This window comes from Neomonachus schauinslandi, chromosome 1 (genome assembly GCF_002201575.2).
Source record: "Neomonachus schauinslandi chromosome 1, ASM220157v2, whole genome shotgun sequence".
NCBI lineage: Eukaryota > Metazoa > Chordata > Mammalia > Carnivora > Phocidae > Neomonachus > Neomonachus schauinslandi.
In genome coordinates this window covers 103,303,352-103,330,084 of record NC_058403.1, presented here as the reverse complement: position 1 = coordinate 103,330,084, position 26,733 = coordinate 103,303,352, and the positions used below count along the sequence as shown (strand labels likewise).

General features: G+C 35.6%; 1 protein-coding gene across 1 annotated transcript in view; it reads left to right on the top strand.

Moving 5' to 3' along the window:
* Positions 1–26,733, top strand: part of RSRC1 (arginine and serine rich coiled-coil 1) — a 411,838-nt gene that overhangs the window by 323,525 nt on the left and 61,580 nt on the right. Inside the window, exon 7 of the mRNA XM_044915060.1 lies at positions 10,174–10,242. Within this exon, the coding sequence (XP_044770995.1) occupies positions 10,174–10,242 (69 nt within the window). The remainder of the gene's footprint in view (positions 1–10,173; positions 10,243–26,733) is intronic.

The window sequence follows — 26,733 nt, the reverse complement described above, 5'->3', positions numbered from 1 at the left end:
CAATGAGTATTGTGACTTTCCGTGAGGGGTAGGATTTAGTCAGTGTTGTGTTACCCAATCTTATTCCACTGTGGGAACTTGTTTAAATGGAGAATCATGGAGAATTAGTATTCCATGGAACACGCTTTGTATAATGCTAGGCCAGAGAATCTCTAAAGTTCCTTATTGTTCTAGACGTTTATGATTTTCTGAGAATTTGACTGCATTGCGTATGATTTGTAGTGCAACTTCATTCTTGACTTGTGGTCATTTTGAATAGAGTCTTCCTGGTAGTAGACAGTCCCCTTTGGGGACTGAGCACTGTCCGTGGTTAAATGTCCCTTGGATTCTATGACAGCATACCTCCTGGCTTTCTTCTTTCTAATGTTTATTCCATGGCCCATCAGGACTGGATTGAACCATAAAATAAAAGAATATAACTGTTCATGGAGACTTCATGACCCAGGTGATTGGCCCGTCCTCCTGGCTAACATTTAGTTATTCTACAAGAGGCAGCTCAAGTATCACTTTCTCCCAGAGCTTTCCCTGACCATGTCCTCTTCCTTCATTACTGCCGAAGCACCTGTATACACGTATTTGCTTGTTTGTTTTTACGTGTCCCCTTCTAGTCTTCATCTCTCAATCCTCAGCACTTAGCTCAGTGATTAGGGTACAGTATTCTGCTGGAGAATTTTCTATGTTACCTGTTTTATATTTTCTTATAAGTCTATTTTGAATGGACAGATGAAGGAACTAATGGAAAAAAATGCTTATAAAGTGATCTAGCAAAAATTAATATTTTAGAGCATTTATTAATAATGAACAATGGCTTTTTTTCCCCTTTTTGCAGTGTCTATGCAATAATTGCAATTTTATGTCTATAAAATAGTTTTTCAGTTGTAGTGACTTGACCCTTATGGTGTTTGAGGTAGATTCAGAATAATCATTTCAAACATTACATGTGATTAAACGTTTTTAGGTTTACATTTGTATTACTAATATTTTTTTTTTATTTTTTAAAGATTTTATTTATTTATTTGACAGAGAGAGACACAGAGAGAGAGGGAACACAAGCAGGGGGAGTGGGAGAGGGAGAAGCAGGCTCCCCGCCGAGCAGGGAGTCCGATGTGGGACTCGATCCCAGGACCCTGGGATCATGACCTGAGCCGAAGGCAGTCGCTCAACCGACTGAGCCACGCAGGCCCCCTGTATTACTAATATTTATTAATGGCATGAGTTGGTAAGGAATAAGAACCTACAGTGAATAGATCTCACTTCTATGCCATGTGCTCAAAGAAGGATGCAGAGGCACCAGGGCAAGCTAATATTATGATCATCCTTATAATCTGTGCAGAAGCAGCTGCCACATTCATATGTTAATTTACAAATGAATTTGTTAGTGTTACTAGTGAGTTTTTAGGTTTTCTACTGTGCTGAGATCTAGAGAAGTGCAAAAACTGTAGGTAAAACCCAGCATAAATCTGTGAGAAAGCCTTAAAGATCATGGCCTATTAGGATTTTTAACATTACATTTTTCATATTACATATTTTTTTCTCTCTGAAAGTCATCCTTAACTGTTTCTTATCTAATACAAGTTTAATATTCCCTAAAATTTTTTCTCATTGTTATTTTTAAGTTCACATCTAGCCTTTAGAAATCTCTGGGGTTTGCTGTTTTTAAATATGTAAAGAAAAATCAGGCTTTTCTAGTAACTTCACTTCCTTGAATTCAAGGTTTTCATGATTTTATCAGCCAAGTTGTTGAATCTATAATTATCTACTTTGAAGCATGTACACCATCCTTGATCCCAAATTATGCCATTTGTCATATATCTTTATAAATTTCTTCCCATATACCACAGACCTACATGTGTTTTAGACTCTTAATAAAAGTTGTTCTCTCTACTAACAGTGACACTTTTCTTGCTAACGCTTTAAAAATACCACAAAATAGTAATGGTGGCTACCAGATAGGCTGCTAGATTTGGTAAACTTACTCAGTATTTACACCTTTGTTACCTCTTCCAGCAGAGACTTACTATTACTCTCTCCTTTTCGTCAGATTCTCGAAAGAGACCCTGGCACAGCTGAGCTAAGACTACACAATCACTTGGTTTTTCTTCTCTAGGTTAAGGCAAAAACTGCCTTAATCCTCAACATGAAAGTTCAACGAAGTTAAATCCTAAATGCAAATATCAGTTTTGCTCTTTGCTAATTGTTGCTCTCACAAACACATAGCATGAAAATTAGTAATGCCTTTATTCGGGCATTTTCTCACTTAGATCCGTAATTTACTGTAGTGGTATTTTTCAGAGACACAGTTACTGTTGAAGATGGTAGTGTAATACTTTGGAATCAGAATTACACTGTACTACTTTATCTTTTTTTTTTTTTAAAGATTTTATTTATTTATTTATTTGAGACAGAGAGAACCAGAGAGAGAGAGCACATGAGAGGGGGGAGGGTCAGAGAGAGAAGCAGACTCCCTGCCGAGCAGGGAGCCCAATGCGGGACTCGATCCAGGGACTCCAGGATCATGACCTGAGCCGAAGGCAGTCGCTTAACCAACTGAGCCACCCAGGCACCCTACACTGTACTACTTTAGATGAGCTCCTCTATTTTGGAAAACAGTAGGGGGAAGAGAGTCTCAGAAATTCCCTTCAGACACAAAGGCTTATGGGATTCAGCATAGTACTGTGACAAGAAGCTTTCTAGATACATGATCTAATGCCATCTTAAATATATAAAACAATAAGCAGGTAATAATAAGGCAAGAGGCCTCTTCAGATTTTCCATGTGATTTTTGAATAAAGTATCTTCGGATAAAAGTTTCTTCAGAAACAGTAACTTGTTCATGGAAGCAATTTGTTATTCTCTGATTTTGCTTAATGTTTGCTTCCGAGTGAATAAATAGCTAAGAAATAAGCTTTAAAAAGCATTGAACTAGAATTCACAGGTTCTGTATCTTCATTATTCTGACCTCTGGCTAATTATTTAGCTTTCTTGGGCTCTTTATTTCTTCATCAATAAAATATGAATTGTAATAACTTACCTAGATAAAATACTCCAAATTCTTTGGGAAATGAAACCTTATTGCTTATGTTGTATCTCTTTTCTTCACACTTTTTAAAAAAGTATATGACAACATTTAAACTGAACAGACATGTGCCATTCATAGTAAATGTAGTAGGAAAGAATATCAGAAAATTTTCTTAAATGTATTTTGATGACTAATCCAATAAAGTCCATACACATGTGAAGGACAGGATGGGCAATCCTGGATATAATAATAGTGTCCTGATTACAGATTATCCTGTTTTACAATCATTGCTTAAATATTTTGACACATTGGTGCCTACGAAATGCCTTCATGTCTTGGTCCTTTTCTAACACACTACAGGTGTTAGTGTGAAAAGCACTAAGAATTATAAAAAACTGAAATAAGCAAAAGTATCCATTTTGCTAGATGTCTTATTTACAATTCATTAAAACATTTCTCTCTGACCCCCAAAATTTATAGTAGAGCATCACAAAAACCACAAAACTTTAGTATCTTGAGAGACTAATTTTCTTGACTTTGTAAATGGAATAATACATATGTATTTTTAAAATAAAGATAATATAATAATGTAAAGAACTTGTTGGATTTGGGTAGAAACTCTACTCTACCACATTGGAGCTTGGACAAATAAATAAGGAATTTTTCATGCATAGTTCCTGTCTCCCTTTGTGCATTTACATATATTTTCATGTATTTTATTTTTAGTAAATGGAATCATGCTATATATTGTTACTCAGCTGGCCATTTCTACTTAATATCTGTCTTGAAGATCTTTCCATACATACAAGTCTATCTAATTCTTTTAACAGCTTTGTAGTATTTCACAATATCTTCTTAGATAGATGTTGGAACATACAGGTCTTTCTTCTATGCTTCTAATTCTATGACCTGTTATTTTACTTCTCTGTGCTTCAGTTTCCTGATCCATAAAATGAGGATATAGTCAATTTGAGAATTAAGTGAAATATACACACACACATATAAGCACAAAGGCACATAGTAAGCCTTCAATAAATGTTAACCTTGATGATGATGATGATGATGTCATCTCTTAACTTTCTCTTATGTATGTATCTCTTTATTCTTTTCTACTACATTCAGGGAAAATTCCTTGGTAAGACTCCTCTAACACACTCATTTAGTCTTTAGCTATATCCATTCTGTGCTTCAGTTTTTGTGTGGAGTTCTAATTTAATTTCTAAGATGTAATCAATATCTTCTCAGATCACTTTAAGGATATTATGTACACTGATTCCAAAAAAATTTTTGTTTGCTTTTATTAACTCTCATTCCTTTGCATAGTTTTTTTTAGTGTTACTGTTGGTTGTATTGTTTTTGCTTGTTTTATCTCTCAAGGGATTGTTTTTCCTCGAATGTCCAGTAATTCTAGGTTGGCCATTCATCTTTATATTTGACAGTACCTGCCATTTCAGCTCATTATAACCAGTGTCCATTGATTGTGGTGGGGGCAAGATGTGTTGCTGGTAATGACATATTAGTAGCTTGTCATCCCTTTTATAGGGGTTAGTAGTTAACCGGCTCTTGCCTCACTGGCCGTGGCACCTCCTACACTCACTGCTTTAACCTGTGGTCAAACACTACCTATATCCCCACTCATCACATTGAGGGGGTGTTGCCGTTGTTCAGCTGCTTTAATCGTAATTCCCCATTTGACACTCACCTTAGTCTTACCACCTATGTTTGATCCCCATTGACTTTAAAATTAAAGCATCCTTGGAACTTTTCCCACATTTCTGTAGTCTTCTGAATATAACTGGGCTGTGATTTCTTCTATTCATTTTTCCATAGATCTGGTCCCATCTGCTTTTTGGTTTTTAAGAATTCCTTGACATTTCTGGTCTATTCATGATGGTGCAGTGTCAGAGTTTGGGCTACATATAGGAAAGAACTTCCAAATGAAGGTTGTTAAACCCTTACAAAAAGATTTCCTCTGGGAATATTAATATAGTCCCTCCTGAAAGTAGGGGATGAGTTATATACACTGTCAGTCTTTTCCAATTCTTGATTCAACTGATTTCCTCTCATAGGGTATATAAACTACCTCCCCAAATCATTTAAAATCTAACTTAAGCAAACAGCTACAATGATCTAAAAAGCTATGTCCCTGTGGATTTTTTTATGAGATTAGTAAAGATGAGAATAAATCCTGGTAATATGCTGCTAACTACACATACTGAATAATTTTTCTGTTTAGCCCCACACCACCTCTGCAGCTACTTTTCTGATCATCATTCAAATGAACAGCCGTAGAGGATTTCTTTTCTGAAAGGAGACTTCACTTTGGAAGGAACAGCGTATTTGTGTTGACTTTCAAAATCCTTTTAATTTTTTGTTTAGGAAACATTCATCAAACACTTCATGTATTAGGCAAGGTGCACAAACTGCTGCAATAAGCAACTCCAAAATTTCAGCTTCTTTAAGACAATATAAACTTCTTTTTTGCTCATATCACAGTGTAATGCAAGTCCTCAGGAAAGCACTACTTTCTGCAGAAATTCAGTAACCAGATTCCTTTCTTCTGTGGGCCCATGCTCTGTGGGTCATTTGGATAAAGAAAGAGAAGAAGGATTACATGGGAGCTTTTTATAGGCTGGGTGTGGAAACATACACATTATTTATGCTCACATTCCTTTGCTTGAACTCAGGTAAATGAATGGCCACACTGAACTTCAAGGGAGAAACTAGAATATGTAGGCTGGCTAAAGACTTAAGAAGAAGAGAACACCAACATTTCTGTCATGCCTACTATGTGCCATCCTCTCAAGGAGTTGGCTGTTTTCTCTAATGAAGGAACAAGGTGTTGTACATTCCATAAGGAAGGTATTAAAATGCCTAAGAAGAAAGGAGGGAGCAGTCAGATCCACTTGGAAACAAGGGATATTGATCAGAGGTTTCATAGAAGAGGGTGACATTTCTAAAACTTTCTGATAAGATTTTCTCAGCAAGAAAGTGAGGTGGGCACACCAGCAAGAACAAAAGCATGACAATATAAACAAAAGGCAGTGTGGCCCAGCAAAGCCATGCATCCCTGAGGCAATGAAGGAGGAGTGGTGAATGATGAGGCGGCTAGAAAGTTACATTGAGATCAGACAGTGAAAGGCTCTAGATGGTATAAGGAGATGGGGTTTGTATATACATGCAACAGGGTGCCTTCAGAGGTAGTTTTAGCAGGGAGGAACATGATCATATATGTGTTTTAGAATGGTACATTCATTCACTTAACAATTATTGAACATCTCTATGTTCTAGATACTCTGCTTGTTGCTAGGGATACAAAACAAGGAATACATTCCTTGCTCTGTTGGTAATATAAAGGATTCATTGGAAGGAATAGGATTTAAAGTACAGAGATCAAATAGGAACTCCCTTCTTATTCAAAGTGAAAAGACGTAAGGCCCCGAACGTGATTATTGGCAATGAAAATGGAAAGGATTGGATGAATTCTAGAGCTAATGTGTGGAGTAGAAGCTGATGGAACTCCTAGCCAATTAGATGTACTGCATTAGGATAAGATTTGGAGAGGAGTGTCACAAAGATTTCCAACCTGAGAGAAAACAGGAAATACCAAGGGAAGAGGATCTGGTTTAAGGGAAAGGTTATGAGTTCAATCATGGACATGATTTTGAAATATCTATGTGGAAGTAATTGGAAAAAGAGTTCTGATGATCAGGAGAGGGGCCAGAAATGGAGCTACGTGTGATAGACTTATGGGTTACATTTAAACCTTATACAGACTGCCTAAGAACAGAACTCTGAGAAGTAAAAAGTGGGTAAAAGAGACCACAGCCAAAAAAGGTTGACAAATATTTTTGACAGAGATGTGGTTGGTTAACGTTTTGGGTTTTTTTTTAGACTTTATTTATTTATTTGGGGGGGGGGAGCACAAGCAGAGGAAGGGCAGAGGAAGAAGCAGACTCCCGGCTGAGCAGAGAACCCAATGAGGACTCAATCCCAGGACCCTGGGATCATGACCTGAGCCGGAGGCAGACGCTTAACCGACTGAGCCACCCAGGCACTCCAGGTTAGCAGTTTTTTTAAAAAAAGGGGAGAGTGTAAGGATAAAACTGAGATAACCGTAGATTTGGCTATTACAGAATTTTTAGGGGCCATTTTGCAAAAGCTGTGGGGACAAAATCTAACAGGAACAAGAGAAAGTAGTAACTTAGTTGGAAGAGTAAATATTGTAAGGATTTGTGAGACTTTGAATGTATTTATAGTCTGAAAATAAAGAAAGAGGGGGTTTGAATCTTAAGAAACAGAAAAAAACCCTAAAGGATATGGAAAGGTTTAGGTTTTAAAGCACAAGTAAATGGATTTGCTTTCTGAATCAAGGAAAAAGTAAGGATTGATGAACATAAAAGTTTGGCGGTGAATGGGAGTGAGGCTGAAAAAATATGAGTCAAGGAAGCTGATGTGAGGTTATTGGCACTTGTTGTGGAGAAAGCTTAGTAAATTCTGAGAAAGGAGAATGGAAACCAACTCTGGATGTTGATGAAAGATGAGCAACGTGGAAGGATCCATGTTAACTTCTAAATCATTGGTTTTTCGTAGAGCCAATAACATTTAGATACTGTTTTGTAGGGAGGCTCTGAAGCAAAAATAGGAAAAAAAAAATGGTTAGATGTGTTGATAGCAGCTTGGCAAAACAACAAAGGAATCAGGGCAATGAGGGTGTTAATATGTGTGGAATTGAAATGGTTGTCTTGGGGTTCAGGTTGGGTAGGGAAGGAAGCAGAGCCTGGAGAGGACTGTCAAGTCTGGGGGAATTTGGAAGAGCCAAGGGAATGGAAGTTGTATATAAGGTTAGTATATAAGGTTAGTGGAAGATGTAAGTATTTTTGGTAAATGGTGTGCTTTATAGTAGATCCTGCTGTAAAGTCCAAAGAGAATGATCATGAATCATAAGAATACATCTTACCACTTACCAGTAGTGTTCTTTGATATCAAATTTTGTGGTACATCTAATGAGATTCAGTATCCCCATGTGTAAATTGGGATTGCCATCTTTTAGAGAATATAAAAAAATTTAGGATAAACCAAATCATGTGTAAATGATTATACATGCTTCCCTATTCACATTTAAATAATATCAGAAAGCGGTTGGAAAGAAAAAAGTTTCTTCCAAATTCCCTTAATAATCAATGAGGAATTTATCCTAATGACTCAATTTGAATAAATGAATTTTCTTTGAGTGAATTCATTCAGATTCTTTGTAGAGGGCATGTTGATTATTGATAAAATTTTCAAATGTGTGCTTTTTAAATTATTACCTATGCTATTTTGACATAATTCAAAGAGGTGTTTTTTATTTATACACACACACGACACACACACATACTTGGAAATCTTGATTGACAGTATGAAGCTCCATTACATAAAATATTTAACCACAGCACAAGAGCCATTTGCAGTTTAAAAAGAAACATATAAAACAATATTCCAATGAATTGTCCATGTATAGCAACAAATCAGTAAGAAAGGACAAACTGGCATAGTGAAATAGATAAATCAGATTTAGGCAGGGTAGTTTATTGAATTTAAATTGTGCCCAGTTGGCCCAAGAGCTATATATAAGCAATCCATCTTACGTTGTTAATGGAGGTTCTTGAAATCCACCTGATGTTTGCATTATTAAATTTCAGTCTAATGAGCTCGGCTAATACATATTGAAGATGGTTGTAAGGAGTAGAATGTGAATCTGAGCGGGATAATTTGAAAGAAACATAAGCTGAGCATTTTACATGACTCAAGGGGTATATCTACAATTACACATATAACCAAAATTGAATTTAAATGGAATTTCTATTATCCTTGTCCTTCTACCAGGGAGAATAAAGTGTAAATGAAGTAAAAGTCTTTAGAGTTACTGGTGGTTTGTTTTTATTATCTAATTTAATAGATTCTTGCAATGATACAGAGTGGCATACAAGTTTTAATATTTCATGACTTTAAATGCAGTCTAAGTATGTATTAAAGCTTGTAAATGGAAACAGATGTCTAGTAATTGGATATAGCACTTCATGGTACTATTATATAAGTTTTATATTTTAAGAAAGTGTCAATATTGATGGTGAAGAAAAATAAAACTTTGAAGAAAAATAGTTATATATGTGGTGTGTATTTTTTTTAATTCCCCTTTTAAGCCAGGTTTCATACTTCTAAAGAATATGTTGACTTTGCATAGGAAAAATATATACGGCAAAAAAACTGAAGAGCATGTTTATTTTTTAAATCACAGTTTACATTGCTGTTATCATTATAATAAAGGCTCATCCAAAGTTTAACGCTGGCACAGTTTGATTCTTTTTCTTTTGACGAGGCAATACTTTTTTAACTTAATATTTCATCAACTATAATGCTATTAGAGACTTATTTTCACTTAGTTCACTCATCAGGCAGTGAGCTGGCAATAAAGGAGAATCGCTCCTTTGAGACATTAATGCTTTGGAATAAATGATGTGCTAGAACAGAAATTTAATTAATTTACAGAGTATATTGATAGTCCCTTGTTACTGTGCTGTATATTTTTAATCTTCTTTAACATCTGTAGTAAAGTGTTTGAAAACCCCTGCAGTTGAGCAACTAGTAGATAATTAAGTAATAAGGGAAGAGGTTTCTAGAGGGAAAAAGATTCTTTTTACCAAATGCTGTCATAACATGAATAAAGAACTGCTACTATGATATGCAATGAAAAAAAAATAATATGCTACCTAATTTGATACTGTTCCAAAGATATTGCAAGCTTCTTATATTTAAAATGTGAATTGTAGCTTAAGAACTTTCGTCCAAAGTTTAAAATAGATGCATTGCACTGACAAAATCAGATGACTTTTAATGACCAACAGTTATTCCCAATTCATATACCATCATTTAAATTTTATGTTGCTTAACTTCATTTTCTTTTTTGTACAGAGATTATCTTGAACTAAGCTTCAGAGATTCTAAATAAATATTTTAAATATTCTGAATAAATGTAAAAGGTATATTACAGATTTTCAACCATTTTGGTTTTTTCTTCTATATCACAAAAAAATATTCAGTGAACTTCTTTTCCCTTTCCCCAATATTTTCAATGTTTTATGAGTACAGAAATTCCATTGTTTTTGTTTCAGCAAAAGCTGATGAAGCATTGAAAGCGAAAGAAAGAAATGAAGAAGAAGCAAAGAGAAGAAAGGAGGAAGGTAAAGGCCTGTGTTCATTTTGTTTCAAAGCGGTCATTCTTTTGGGGAATCACTATTTGGCGTGATTGTCTTCATTTCCCTGATAAACCATAAATTCTAATCAAATGCCTCGGGGGATACCTCATGCTACTTCATGAACCTAAACTCTGACATAATATCACACTATATTCAATGTCTTGGGTACTAATTAATGTTTGCTAGCATAGATTAGTTTATAAGCATCCTAGTATATATTTTGGGGATACTGGGAAGATGTAAAATTATGAAGTAGAGCTGGTGCTGGTTTGTTTCCTTCTGACTTTTAACTATAAAGTTAACAAATTATCAAAATCAGTCATAGAAATGGATTGAATTTATGTGTACATTTTGAAATATTTTAGCAGTAATGAAGTCCCCTTGTCAACAATACTTTAAAAAGCTGTTAAAAGGGAACAGTAAAATATGAAATGTCAGAATTATCATAATTCAAATTAAGAAATTCATGTCAGAATTTTTATAGATTATTTTCTGTTAATAACATTGAAGCCACCACCCAAAAATATTATACAGAGAAGTCTAATACATTTTTATCTCCCCTAACAAATTTTTATTTCCCCTTTAGTTTGCTATGATTTATGTGAGTGAATATTTTACATTTTTCCTTCGCAGAGACTTTAGATATACTGTTGTAAATACAGTGCTTAAAGCAAGATCGAGGCAAATCTTTCTCAGTGAGTTAAGTTGATGATGCACTTGGACTGACAATCATGTCACTTTACTGGCTAATTAGCAGAGTAACTATTTCCTCTGTGAGCTTTCAAGAAATTGAAGCCTGATAATGTGTTCCAAAAATATTGGCTTTGAGTGCTATTGTCTAAATCTGAAAATTATAATTTTTATCTTAATACATCTTTTATTGTGACAACCAGAAAAAAAAAAATTATTGCACTCCCAACTTACAGTGGAGGCTGAGATCCTGTTAAACCTAAAACCTCTGAGTGTGATAGTTTGGAATGCTTAAAAGCAGTATTGTGTTAGAGCCACAGCCCCAAAGCAAGGAAAAATCACCACCAACAACAAAAACTAGATTTAGGTGGCAGAACCCTACAAATAAGTAGATTCAAACTAAATGTGGACTAATTTATACATAAAATGGATAGTGCTCTTACCCTATTTGACCCCCATAAGTCCTGACTTTATGCTTTTGTCCTAGATCAACTAATTTTATGGCATAGTAAGAAAACAAGTGAACTCCCATGGCAAGAATTCTTAGTAGAATTCTCTTCTTTTGGCCTTCTGAAGTGCACATCTTGGCATTGTTAGTAGAAACAAGCTATCTGATTTCAATGATGTTTATGGTCACCCATAGAAAAAATAGATATAGTACTAGATGCAAAGTAGCCTAAGCAAATTATAATATTTTAGTACTGCTATGTTATGTGGTATTCTGATCAATATAACTAATTAATAACATAATAGCCCTTATAAAACACTGTGGTACTGTAAATTACAAGTGTGGTACTTATTACCAACCAACAGGGTGAATATATGTTGTAATAGTTATTAGTCTAATCCCATTAATTCAAATCTTAATTGGAGTCATGAGCAGTTGAAAAAGGATGGCATTGATGTGGTAACCACAGATATTGAAATTGCTAGGTGATTTATTATTATGAAAAATATATAATATGAATGCTTGCCCTAGTAAGACAAACTTTTTAAATACTTTGGAACTCCTCATTTATATAGCAGTAATTGGTATTTATAATAGTCTCTCTTTTTTTTTTTCATTAAATCACTTCTAAACATTTTAAAAGATACTAAGAATTTCTTAACTACAGGTGCTTTAACATTATATTGCAGTTCCTTTGAAAGTATTTCTTTCCTTTGAACATTCAGGAAGTCAAACTGACCTTGCACTTAGTCTGTGATATACAGTAACCTTTTTATTTCAGTACCTGGGAAGTGTTTGAAAAGCACATCCCTCTAATTAGAGCTGTTTTAATTAGCATCTTTATAAGTCTGTCATCCTGACAAGAGTATAAACTCTAGGACTGTGAAGGATTTAGTATCCAGGATGCTTAGCACATAAAAAATACTCAGTTTCTTAATTATGGAATGAATGAATGAATGACCAGTTTGCCCTTCGCTCTTTTAAATCCATGCTTAAATTACTTAAGTTTGCAGCTGGATTTTAAATAACCTCACTGAAAGTGTAACTGAACTTTGTTATGTCTCTTTTCTAAATGAGACCTCATCCATTAGGCTATTTCGCTAAAGAATTACAGCAATTCAAAAAGAAAACAAGGAATTTCAAAATACTATCAATATTTGCTAACGGATTTATCAAGTCTTTACCTAAGCTCACTGAATTTTATGTGCATTCAAAAGTCATAGGAATATTATTACCACAAATGTTGAAGAAGAATTCTACTAGTAAAAGAACCTATATGACAGTGATTTCATTCTTTGTTGTTGTTTGCTTCCAAAAATTTTTTCTTACGTGTTGTCTAGATACTTGAGTGCTATCAAATTAACTGAAAATGATTAACGTATAAGCTATATTTATTTTATTTAATATAATTAGTCTAGCTACAAACTGAAACCTGAGATACATCTGTATGTATATGTATATATATTTCTGCATTTGAAAGAGTAATAATCCTGTATTTCCAATCTATAAGCCACTAGTAATTCATTCTATCACATCATTTATACAGTTCATCTCTTAATTTCTCAGCATGCTGATATGCAGCACAGGGTTGAAAGCATTGTTAAAATGTAGATAAATGTTATCTGCCCAGCTCCTTTTATCCATTCTCTGTTATCTCACAAAAGCTATTGTATTAGCATAGCAAGATCTGTGCCTTGCAAATACATTCTGACTATTAGGCAGTCCTTTCCTTTGAGTATTCTTAAATCGGTATCATAATTATGTTTGCAAGTATCGTAGCCAAGAAAAGTCAGGCTACTCATGAAAACTTGTCCAGGGTAGCTACTTTGCCTTCTACCCTTGAAACAATGGGAGCCCAGAGTGCTTTTCATGGTCCTTACACAGCTCTGTTGAGTTTCCACTTATTGAATATCATGAGTACATTGGTATGGATCCTCTTTCTTGAACCATTTACTCTCTAACTTTCCATTTAAGTTGAATTTTTATCAAGGTTACATTATTTAGTAAAAGTCAACTGAATATTTAAAGTTTAGGTTTTATAGTTTCCTTCTTTAAAAATAAGTACTTTTTTTTGTAATTCTAGATTACATTTTAGGAAAAATGAATAGTATTAAATCTTTCAGTTCTGTTTTCTTCCTTATTCTTTGACATATTCCTTATTCTTTGACATAACAAATGCTTGACTTCAGCTTCTCTTTTTCTTTATATGTGTTTGAAAATGTTCTGACTATATGTAATTAAAAGTCATTTCAACTTTTTATCCTTTTGGTTTTTTGTTTGTTTTGTATTGCTCCATGCTTTAGCAAAACTGCTTAGTTTTTCTGTATTTTATTTTTATATTTAATATAGTATTTATTTAAGGGTTTTAATTGTGTTTTAAATCCATTCATAAGCATAATAGTCTTGTGTTGTATTTTGATTTCTCTCTAATATGAATCTCTTATTTGGCCATAAGTATAGCAGCTTTTGAATTCTTTTTCCCCTTGTGTTTATTCAAAATAGCTCTACCCATCTGTTAGTTTTCTACTTCAAATATTTTTTTTCCTAAAATGTTAGGCAACCCAGTCTAAATTATTTATGGAAATGGTGGACAGTGATAATATGAACACAATATGAGGTAGTCAAGTGAAGACTTAGAGCAATCCTTAAGTCTTATTAAAATTGAAATTCATCAGACCTTTTGCCACATGTGATTGACAAGAAGTAAAACATATTAGCACTAATTTCATCTTTTTTGTTGTTGTTGTCAATCCTTTGGCGAAGGTGGGGACAAAAAATGCAAGTAGCTGAAAGGAAGAAGGGATCACAGGCAATGTCCTAAGTACTTTACATATTTTAACTCTCTTAATCCTCATTAACTCTATGAAGTTTATGCTGTTATTATCCCCGTACTGTAGGGAGGCTAGGAAACTAAGGCACAGAGAGTGCTTATAACTCTCCCCATGGCTAGTAAGTGGTAAAGCCAGTACACAAACCCAGGCAGTGTGACGCCAATACACATTCCTTTCTTTAAACATAAATCACAGGGACGCCTGGGTGGCTTGGTCCGTTGATCGTCTGCCTTCAGCTCAGGTCATGATCCCAAGGTCCTGGGATGGAGTCCCACATCAGGCTCCTTGCTCAACGGGGAGCCTGCTTCTCCCTCTGCCTGCTGCTCCCCCTGCTTGTGCTCTCTCTGTCTCTCTCTCTGACAAATAAATAAATAAAATCTTTTTAAAAAATAAATAAACATAAATCACAGCCTTTATGATCATTAATTCCCTCTTCTTCTATGTTTTGCCCTCTTCTCTGAATCTCACCTTATGCATTTCTTTACTATATGTTTGTGTGTGTGTGTGTGTGTGTGTGTGTGTGTGTCCTCAGATAGATCTGTACCCACATTAGGTTTGCTCACGGGTTTCTGGGACACCCAGCAGGTGAGTTACTCCAGTCAGAGGCACATTTTGTGGAGGTGTCCATGCCCTTTTCCTAATAATCTCTCTGCTTTCCTCCCTAGTGAATGACTGGTTTATGTAAGACACCCACTTGTCAAGTTCACAACACCTTCAGAGTCTGGACCAGAGCCAGACCTAAACATCTATTTTCTCAGGCCCCTTTTTCAGAGGTCCTGGCTCTCCTAGTGCTTTGAAATCCCTAGTGTAAAGCACACTTAATACCAGGTCTTACCACACTTAGGGAGAGAACTGTTATAATCCCTTCTTTCTTTCCTCTGTGGTTCCTTACCTAGTTGTCCTTCCTAAAAGCGTTCATCCTGGGGTGCCTGGGTGGTGCAGTCAGTTAGGTGTCCAACTCTTGGTTTCAGCTCAGGTCATGATCTCAGAGTCCTGGGATCAGGCCCCACATTGGGCTCCCTGCTCAGCGTGGACTCTGCTTGAGATTCCCTCTCTCTCTCTCTCCCTCTCTGTCCCTCCCACTCATGCTGTCTCTCTCTCTCTCTTTAAAATAAATAAAATCTTTTAAAATAAATAAATGCCTTCATCCTTAATTGGCTACCCGTTATAATATGCAGTATTATTTCCTTCTTAGACTTAAACATTTGAAACCATCCCCTCCCCCTTTGTCTTACTTTATTAGGTAGTTCTATTCCAAGATTTAAAATATCCTTTTTAAGGAGATTTGTGTTCCCATGATGCAGATTTAATAATTCTATATCTTTAGTAATGTAGTATTTTGTAAAATATCTGTATAGTCTTTTAACACATTAGCTCTAATGTTAGAAAGCTGTTTTATTTTTTAAAAAATTAATCTGCTTAGCTTGAATGCATTGCCTTATTCCATATTTTTTCCTCAAGTTCTTTATTTAGTCAAAAATCACTCAAGAACAAATACCCAGTCATTTAGCCTAGCCATCTGTCCTATTTCCCTCAGCAGTGATTTGTCCTTTATAGTCCCCTTGATTCTGTGTCTGCAAGATCTTGATTTTAAACATTTTTAACCTTTCTTTTGTATAGTGTTATCTGTCATATTACATAACATCAGCTGTTTAGTCCTCAGTTTTAATGCTTCCAGTAAATGCATGCTAATTCATTTTTAACTTTTTTTTAAGATTTTATTTATTTATTTGAGACAGAGAGAGAGGGAGGAGGGTCGGAGGGAGAGGGAGAAGCAGACTCCTCACTGAGCAGGGATCCTGATGTGGGGCTCGATCCCAGGACCCTAAGATCATGACCCGAGCTGAATGCAGCTGCTTAACTGACTGAGATACCCAGGCGCCTCCTAACTAACTTTTTAACAAAGAAAAGGATGCCTCATTTTTCTAATAGCTCACTAATACTGTTTTTGCTTCATATACATTCATCTGTGCTCTCTGTAGACTTAGAAGCTGGTTTAGATCACATTTTATCTATTTTCAGTAAGGTGTTCATGTATATGGAATGCAGGTACTCTGATCTCTCTTTAACCATTGTTGGGCCTCCAGTGACTGACCATCATGTATTTTCTTGCTAATTTAAATATTTTTGGTGCTCTATGCACACAAATTTCAAGACCAACTAAAGGCTACAGCTTTCTTTTCAATCGGATATTTCCATTATAAATTAAACATTAGAAACCTAACATACATATTGAATGCCCACAGGTGTACAACCCTGGGAATAACCAAGGGAAGTCATTGCAAAATAAGGAGTCAACTGTACCTGGTGGAAATAGCCCTAGCTTTTTCTAGCTGAAGTAAGACAATGAGGTTCAGAGTGCCAGCTCTACCATTTACTGGCTCTGTGACTGAGTAAGTCCCTTAACTTCACTGTGACTCTAGAGTAAGGAAGATGATAAAATCTGCCTAGAATTGTTATAACCAGAAATGGTGTGCAGAATTTAAAAATTACTTCATACTACATAGTACTGTATAAATGTAAAATAGTTCTACTCGGAATTGCAACACAAAAGAGCATAATGATCATTCTCGTATCATTCTTTTTTTTTTTTAATTTATTTATTTGAGAGAGAGAGGGAAAGAGTGCATGTGTTTGCTCGCATGAGTGAGGGGAGGAGCAGAGGGAGAGAATCTTCAAGCAAACTCCCCACTGAGCGCAGAGCCCATCACGGGGCTCGATCTCACCACCCATGAGATCATGACCTGAACCAAAACCAAGAGTCAGATGCTCAACCAACTGAGCCACCCAGGTGCCCCCATTCATTCTTTTTGTAACTTTTATCAATTCAAAAAATACACTGACCATCCAGCACATGCTGGGTACTGTTCTAACCCGTATGAATAGAGCAATGAAAAAAGAAAATCAAGGCCCCTGTACTCAAAGAGCTTATATTTCTAGAGGGGGAAGACAGGAGATAAACATGAAAACAAATAATAAAATACAGTAAAATCAAATAGGGATTAGTGTTTTCTCATCCTCTGTATGACTGTAAGAGGTCCCTTTAAGCCCAATTTCCCCATCTGTTAATAAATAAGGATGATGATAATAAGTCAACTATCATCTAAGAATGTAGTTGTGATATAGTAGATATGAAACCATTTTATTGACTTCACAAAATATTGTTGCTATTTTATTATTAATTAAAAAAATAACTTAGCATGCTTCAGTGATTCATGGTAAAAAAGGGAAATCACAGTTGAAAATACAAAATCACTTATTGAAACTTACGGGATGAAGATAGTATGGTGGAACTAGCTTATTTGAAGTCACCCTCCTCTGAGAACAGATTAAAAGCTGGTCAAAATATTAAGACATATCTTTGAAGGCATCAGAGAATTACTCAGGCAGTAAAGAAGTATGGGTCCCAGTTCTAGGAAAAAATGGTGAGCTCAACATTTGGAGTCAGTTTTCCCCTAGAGATGATTCCAGTAGTAGCATCTGTCTGCCAGTTCTTAAAAGAGATCACTAAAGGACAAAGAACCTGGGCAGAGCTTTTGAGAGACTCATGGAGCTATGGGGATAAAATCTAGAATTCAGGCCCAGTGAAGGAAAGGAAGACCCTAATAAAACCAGCAGACTTTCGGTTGGGATCTTAACAGATTATTCCATAAAAGTAAGGATGAACCAGAAATAGACAGGCACCCCTAGGGACCAAAGCCCAGGTTTGAATCATCTCAATTCCTGATTGAATTAAGATAATTGAAGATTGCTGGTACATCTAGCCAATTACCAAAGCAGATATAAATCCTTTCTGGAAGAAAGCATTATCCGAAACTATCTTTACAGTTGTTTCTGTGTGATATCCATTAAAAATAACCAGGCATATGAGAAAACAAGACAAGATGAAGAACCATGAGAAAGAAGAGGACAAGAGAAACAACAGTCAGTAGGAACAGATTCACAGAGGATCAAGACAATGGAGTTGTTAGGTGAATATTTTAACATTACTTTGTTTAATTTGTTCATGAAAATAAAAGACGATACTGATAATTTCAGGTCATAATTGGAAACTCTTAAAAAAAATTTTTTAAAGTATTAAACATTAACTGAAATCAAGAATTTAATGAAGTCTAACTCTGCAGAGCAGAAAAAAGTATTAGAGACCTGAAAGATTAGAAGAAAACATCTTGAATGAAGCAGTGAAAAGCAACAGGATGGAAAGTACAGGTAAAAGACCTAAGGAATAGGATGAAAAGATTCAGTGTCTATACTTCAGTCTCATTCTGTAGGTTGCCTTTTCATTTTGTTGATGATTTATGCTGTGCAGAAGCTTTTGAGTTTTATGTGGTCCCACTTGTTGATTTTAACTTTTATTTATACTTTGGATGTCATATCCAAAAATCATTGCCCAAACCATATATATTTCTCATATATATTTATGATTGTTATATTGTTATATCTTCTTGATGAATTGACCTATTTACCATTATATTATGACCTTCCTTGTTTCTTATTACCATTTTTGGCTTAAAGTCTATTTTGTCTGATATAAGTACAGCTACTCCTGCTTTCTTTTGTTTTATACTGGCATGGAATCATTTTCTGTCCCTTGACCTTGAGTCTGTGTGTGTGTGTCCTTAAATCTGAAGTGAATCTCTTGTAGACACTATATAGTTGGGCCTTTGCTTTTTTTTTTTTAAAATCCAGCCACTCTGTGCTTTTTGATTGGTGAATTCAATACATTTACATTTAGAGTAATTACCGATTTCCCCTGCTATCTGAAAGTAGAGCGTTCCAGTGAAATCTTTCATAAGCCAAAAATGTGTAAAACAAAGCAGTTATCATTAATATATATGGGAAATTTTTTGAGCATTCCCAGACTTAAAAAATAGTCTTTTTCTGATATTTAGGACACATCTTGCTAATAGATGCACAAAGTCAGTTGAGAAAAAGCATAGATGCTCACAGGCATAGTTCAAAGCTATGGCTCTAGATGTTGAAATGCTGAGTAAAATTCCTGGGGAAGGATCTTGGCAGTGCCATTCTTGGGGTACATACTGCCTCTACAGTAGCTCAGTGCAAAACAAACACAGAGTGCTATTTTTGCCTTTTTTTTGTAAAAGTGAAAGTCCTCTTCAGATTGCTTTTGGTTAACGAAAATAGGTATTAACATAGGTCTTTTCTTTTTTTTTTTTTTTTTAAGATTTTATTTATTTATTCATGAGAGACAGAGAGAAACAGAGGGAGAAGCAGGCTCCCAAGGAGTGGGAAGCCCGATGCGGGACTCGATCCCAGGACTCTGGGATCATGACCTGAGCCGAAGGCAGACGCTTAACCATCTGAGCCACCCAGGCGCCCTAACATAAGTCTTTTCTAAAAGTGAAGTGGCATAATGAGAACTTGAGTTTTCAAACAGCAAGGGATACCTAGACTGATATGTAAGGACCTACTACTGCCATTGTATTAGTTGCTTTCTGCCTGTTTTGTAGTTGCATTCTTTCTTTTTCCTCTGTGATTTTCCATGGTGATTTGCTTTGTTTCTCCTTTCTTTATCTTTTGTGAATCTACCTTAGGTTTCTGCTTTGGGGTTACCATGAGACTTACATAAAACATCTTATAGATAAAATAGCCTGTTTTAAGCTGATAGCAACTTAACTTCAATCACATACAAAAGCTCAACCCTTTTAATTCTCCCTTTTATATTTTTGATGTCACCCTTTTACTTCCCCCTTTTATATTTTTGATGTCACAATGTACCTCTTTTTTAAAAAAAGATTGATTTGAAAGAGAGAGCAAGCAAATGGTGAGGAGGGACAGAGGAAGAGGGAGAGAGAGAGAGAGAATCTCAAGCAGACTCCCTGCTGAGCACAGAGCCCAATGCAGGGCTTAATCTCATGACCCTGAGATCATGACCAGCTGAAATCAAGAGTCCAACACTTAACCAACTTAGCCACCCAGGCACCCCACAAATGACCTCCTTTTATATTGTGTATTTGTTAACAAACTATAGTAGCTATTTTTAATACTCTTTTCCTTTACCTTTATACTATAGTTAAGTGATTAACACACCATCCTTTTTCAGAATTAGAGTTTCCTAAATCTGACTGTATTAAATATTTACCATGGTGTTGTATACTTCCATATGTTTTCATGTCGCTAATTAACATCTTTTTTTCAGCTTGAGGAAGTTTCCACATTTCTTGCAAGGCAGGTCTAGTGATGATGAACTCCCTTAGGTTTTATTTGTCTGGACAAATCTTTATTTCTCCTTCACATCTGAAGTATAACTTGATGTATAGAATATTCTCAGCTGGCCTTTTTTTTTTTTTAATTCCCAACACTTTGAATATGTCATTCCTATCCTGGCCTATAAGGGTTCTGCTGAGAAATCCACTAATAGCCCATAAAGGGTTTCCTTTATAGGTTACAGTCATTTTTTCTCTGGTTGTGTTTAAGATTTTCTATCTTCAATTTTGAATAGTTTCACTGTAATGTGTCTTTGAAATAATAGGCTGATCTATTAGCTTCATGAACATGAATGCGCAAGTCTCTCCCCAGGTTTGGGAAGTTCTTAGCTATTGCTTCTTTTTTTTTTTTTTTTTTTAAGATTTTATTTATTTATTTGAGAGAGAGAGTGAACGAGAGATAGAGAGAGCATGAGCAAAGGGAGGAGGAGAAGCAGACTCCCTACAGAGCAAGGAGCCCGATGCAGGGCTCATCCCTGGACTCTGGGATCATGACCTGAGGCAAAGGCAGGCGCTTAACTGACAGAGACGCCCAGGTGCCCCATCAGCTATTGCTTCTTTATTTAAAGAAGTTTTAAAGAAAGTTTATTTAAAGAAGCAATAGCTGGGGCACCTGGGTGGCTCAGTTGGTTGGGCGACTGCCTTCAGCTTGGGTCATGATCCCAGGGTCCTGGGATCGAGCCCCGCATCGGGCTCCCTGCTCGGCGGGAAGCCTGCTTCTCCCTCTCCCACTCCCCCTGCTTGTGTTCCCTCTCTCGCTGTCTCTCTCTCTCTCTCTCGCTGTCAAATAAATAAATAAAATCTTTAAAAAAAATAAATAAACTTTCTGGCTTCTCCCTCCCTTCTTCTTCTAGAAGCCCAGTTATTCTAATATATGTACATTTGATGGGGTCTCATTGATCATGTGGGCTTTCTTCACTCTTTTTTACTGTGTTCTTTGTTCCTCTATTTTAGTTATTTAAGAGTTCCTAAGCTCTCACTCACTTATTCTATCTTCCATTTGGTCTATTCTGATATAGATGCTCTCTGTTGCATTTTTTTCATGTCATTCATTGAATTCTTCAGCTCCAGAATTTGTTTGGTTCTCTTTCGTGATTTCTGTCTCTTTCTTAAATTTTTCATTTTGTTCATGTAATGTTTTCCTGGATTCACTGAATTGTCTTTCTCTGTTTTCTTGTAGCTTGTTAAGTTTCTTCAGAACAACTATTTGGAATTGATCAGCTAGATCACAAAATGCCATGCCTTTGAATTCAGTTATTGGAGGATTATTGGTTTCTTTGGGTGATAACATGTTTCATTTGTTTTTCATGTTCCTTGTAGTTTTGTGCTACTGCTTTTGCATTTGAAGTAGCAGATACCTCCTCAACTCTTCACTATTTGCCTTTAGGTGGAAATACTATTTGCTAGTCCTGATATATCTGGGATTTTCTCTGACGTTGCATGAATACACCTGTTCCACACTTCTTGCTCTCTCTTGTGGCCAAATTCTTAAGCTTTTATGCCTTCTCTGGTTCTTACAACTCACTATGTTGGCTGAGAAGGTGGCTCGTTTTTGTGGTTTCTCCCCTGCCCACAGATCCTGGTCTATTTTTCTGAGAGTATTCTATTTACCATTTACCAAAGTTCACTCTTGCTGCCACACTCGGAAGCATGCACAAGAGCCAGCTGCTGAGTTGGGAGGAGGTGTGGGGTTAGCCCTTGTAGCATTGGGGGTGCCCATAGGCCTGGTGGGGGTATCCTCAAGTGAGGTACTGCCCAGAGGCTCATGAGCAGACTTCCTGCTGAAGTCTAGTGTGGTAATTCAGAGCTGCCTCCCCCTGATGTTTTTGTCCTGATTTCCCTCCATCCCTCCCTGTAATCATGGAGTTCCTGCCTCAGTACAACAGGTTCTGCTGAAGAGCAACAAATTTCTCTAGCAGCATCCCACACAGATGGAAAAGCCGAGCACTCGCTCCCTCTTCTCCTTTTTCTCCACAAGAGAGGTCCCTGCCCCTGGTTCAGCTCCATACAGTATTGCTTTGGGGGACCAGCAGTGGCAAAGTTATTCTTCTGTCTCCAGTTCATCCAAACTCATTTGTTTTTGTTTTTATTTTGGCTGTTGGCATGCTGGAATCTTCCCTTGGGAAAGCTGGACTTCTACTCTCCCTCATCCGTGTGTTTCTGCTCAACTCAGCCCTCTCCATGATTTCCCCAACCATGGCTGAGAGGGTTTGGGGTAGGTTTGCCAGCTCCTGTTGGTTTTGCAGTCCATACTAAAGTCTGTCTACATATTACCACATGCATAAGTGGGGAAGACTCCTTCCCATGGCATATGGTGCTGGATCCTACAACTCTCCTAAAGTGCTTTTGTTCATGGATGGATACCAAATTACTTGTTTAAAAAGAAAGATAAAAAGGAGTGACATCTTACTGATAGGATGAGGAATTTGAGAAACAAGACAGAGGATCATAAGGGAAGGGAGGGAAAAATGAAACAAGATGAAACCGGAGGGGTAGATAAACCATAAGACTCAATCTCAGGAAACAAATTGAGGGTTGCTGGAGGGGAGGGTGGTGGGAGGGATGGGGTAGCTGGGTGATGGACGCTGGGGAGGGTATGTACTATGGTGAGCACTGTGAATTGTGTAAGACTGATGAATCACAGACCTGTACCGCTGAAACAAATAATACATTATATGTTAATAAAAAAAAAAAAGAAAAAAGAGTGCCATCTTACACCTCTGATGTCGTTCCTTGGCCTAATAGTAAAATTTAATCTGAAGGGTAAATAGTTGGTAACATTTTCAGTGAAAGTCATTTTGATGAGATTTTTCTCTAAATAATGAGAATGCCCAAAAGTATGTAGATCACAATTATTACTTGGTAAATTGCAAGTTTCTTTTTTATTTTAAAAGTTGCTGCAAATCACCTTTTGTGTGTCAGTTTCATTATATGAAGGGGAGTAATACCACAAAAAATAAGTGACTTTATCTACCTGTTCATTCTGACAGTTATTATCCATCAGGCTCAGCTTCTTCTTAAGGCCAGTTCTTGACCATGATAGTGACATGCCATCTACACAAAAGATGTTTGTCCCTATTTACTAAGCCAGGAAGACCTGCATCCAGTTGATCTAAAAACTGTATTTTGTTTTGTAAGTATTAGTTTGAAAGAAAGCCAGGAATTATAATTTTATATTTATTTTTATTTATATTTATTTAATATTTACATTTAAAAATCAGTCTTTCAAAACCCTACACCTTTATCTTCTAATTTTAGAAGTGCCACTACAAGAGCAACTTTAAAGGAAACTATGCTGCAAAAATGATTCCTCTGGTGCATATGTGATTTCTGTCAATGGAATCAGAAGCTGAAGATGAATTAGTTAACACCATGCAAGGTCTTACACTACACTTCACCATCTTCTCAGAGAAATGAAACAGTGTGGCAAAGATCAATAGAATGGTTATAACTAAAGCCTGCTTTTACTCTATGTTTAAAAGATCTATGCTTGTTTATCAAGAAGAAAACTGATGTTGAGTTGTATAAGCTGGCAACATTATCTACCTGTCAAGTTATCTTACATTTAATTTTTAGCAGAAATAAGGAGATACATCTATTTGCTAAAGATCAAACACAGGCCAGTGTTCACATCAGGAAGACAAATTAGCAAGTACATGAATCAGGTTCTATTTATATAAGATGATGATGGCTTAGCCTAAATAAAAACACTCTGCCTTAATCATAGTATCAGTATCTGGAAATAGTAATTACCTGTTAACCGAAAACAGATGAAATCCAAATAATTTTTGCAATTCACAATTGTTAACTTTAGTAAGGCTCAAGTCTTATTAATAACTTTAATGATGTCAGAATATGTTCACTCTAATGAATTATTAGCTCTGTAAAAGAAATATGATCAAAATCCAATTAGAGTGTATAAATGTTTATCTCCTACAGCACACCTTATAGTCTGCCTTTGGCCATAAGATGTATGGCTATAACATATTCAGAGATAAATATTTTAAGGATATTAAATTATTGATTATATGTTAATCAATATGTATTATAAATAATGAAGTCAGACCTAGTTTCTAAATAGAATATTTTATCTTTTCTAAATAGAATATTTTATCCTAAAAATATTTTATTTCCCAAAACATACTTTTAGGCTTACTGGCAGACTAACAAGCTTTAATCTTGCTCTTAGAGGTTCAGAATGAGCATCCAAGAAGAATTCTAATACTAAAAAGTTTTACAGAAAATCAGCCTTATTTCTCTATGCTATTAGAAATATATTTATGTGACCATTTTTACTGTAATTGGCCTTTCTTGAAAGTATATGTAGAAGTTTATTTTATTCTTTTGGTATCACATGGTGTTCTTTGTTCTTTATGTTACTAACTGATGGCAGAAAATTAGAGGATTAATACAACTGATAAAATATTCCCTAAATTACAGCTGTTTACACTTAATTTACTTGGTGTGAAATTAAGAACTAGAATAGAGAATATTGTTAAAATAGTTTATATAAGGCCTGATTATTTGTGCAAATTTAGTATGATTAGATAACTAAATACTGTTTTAGAATAGAGAAAGCTGAATTTGTTTATCTAAAATCATAATCTCAATTCTGGACATTTCCACCTTATTAAAAACTATTATTAATCCAAGATGATCAGCAGGACCCAATGAGCTCATCTCTGGTGTCAAGAAAAAAAGAATTATTTCCTGTTAAACTGGATATTAGGTATTGCATAGAGCAAGTGGGATTGAGGTAGACCTAAATTTAGATTATATTAAGTTCAAGAAACTGATGTAATATGAAATTCATATCCCTAGACTGGAAAACCAAGCAGAAGCTAAGGCAGAGGACTGGGGCAATGTCACACTAGAACCCAGGCTTAAAAGATACAAGGCCATGAAACAAGACTACCTCACATGAGGATTGAAAATAACAAGTCTTCTCTTTCTAAAACGCTTGAAGTAATTTCGTGGTGGAAAAATATCACCTTTCTGCATCCTTTCAACTTCTCTCCAGAGTGTCATCTGTCCAGCATTTTTTATATATACAATACACATTAAGAAATATATTCTACTTTGCAACCCGATACACATATGCATATGTACATATAACATAACATGTACATATCTACATGAAAAAATTACCAAAAAATGCTTAACCACTCTCATTTTTTCCCCTGATTACATTGCATCTTCAGACAAAACAAAAGCCACCCATTAATGGATCATGATTCTCAATTTGAAAACATTACTCTGGAATAGGTTTCCCTCACATTTTTCCCTTACCCAAATCAATCTCATACCTTAAGTACAACACCTGAGAAAATGTTTTGCTTTTGCCTAATTTTAGTTAGACTGAATGTAGTAAATTACTGCACACATTATTGGAGTTTTCTTAAGGTAAAATTTTAAGGTAAATCACTATATTGTAGTAACGTGAAATGAAGTTAAGCCATTCAAAATTAGAAGCAACTACATTTTTTTAAATTGGCATCCCATGTGACAACTCAATAAATAATTCTTAACTGAGTATAGATCATTTCCCTGTAAGTATCTGAGGACAGTATGTGTTCTTACTTAGGATATAATTATCTGGTAAGTTTCTATTAATTATTTGGATTTCATCTGTTTTCGGTTTACGTAAAATTTGCAGCTTGTAAGTTGAATATTATGTATGTAGGTGATATATTTCTTCACATCTTTAGTTAGAGTTTATTAAGCCAGATCAGAAGGACCTTCCTGCTTAGCACTGTTTTCCAACACAAATCACTAACTACCAGTGGAACTCAAGTTAATGGGAATTTGATAACTGAGCCAAATCTGACTTCATGATGATATAGATTATAAACTTGAATCAAAGTTATGGAAATGTCCTGAATTCATGTAAGAATGTGTTAGAAGCCAGTCTATATTCAGTTTTTTCTGTGCATGAAAATCTTTCAATTTATGAATAAATTTAAAAATAACATTATTTCAGAAATGAAAATCCAGATTTGGAACAAGTGGACTTTTAGAAAGAAAGAAAATAAAAGAAGATGGGGTTTTCTTCCTAGCTAGGTTGTTTAAAGTGTATGTGCTCTAAAGTAAAAATGGCATTCCAATTTTATGATAGAAACAGTGATACTGTAAGTCCCACAACTATTAAGTTGGTAAAGCCAGTATTTGAGTACAGTTCTAATGCCAGAGCCCAAGATCTAATCACTGTAGTATATGATCTTCCACTGTGCTATCCTGTGGTGGTAGCTCTTTTGAAAGTGATTTTATCCTCTCCATTGCC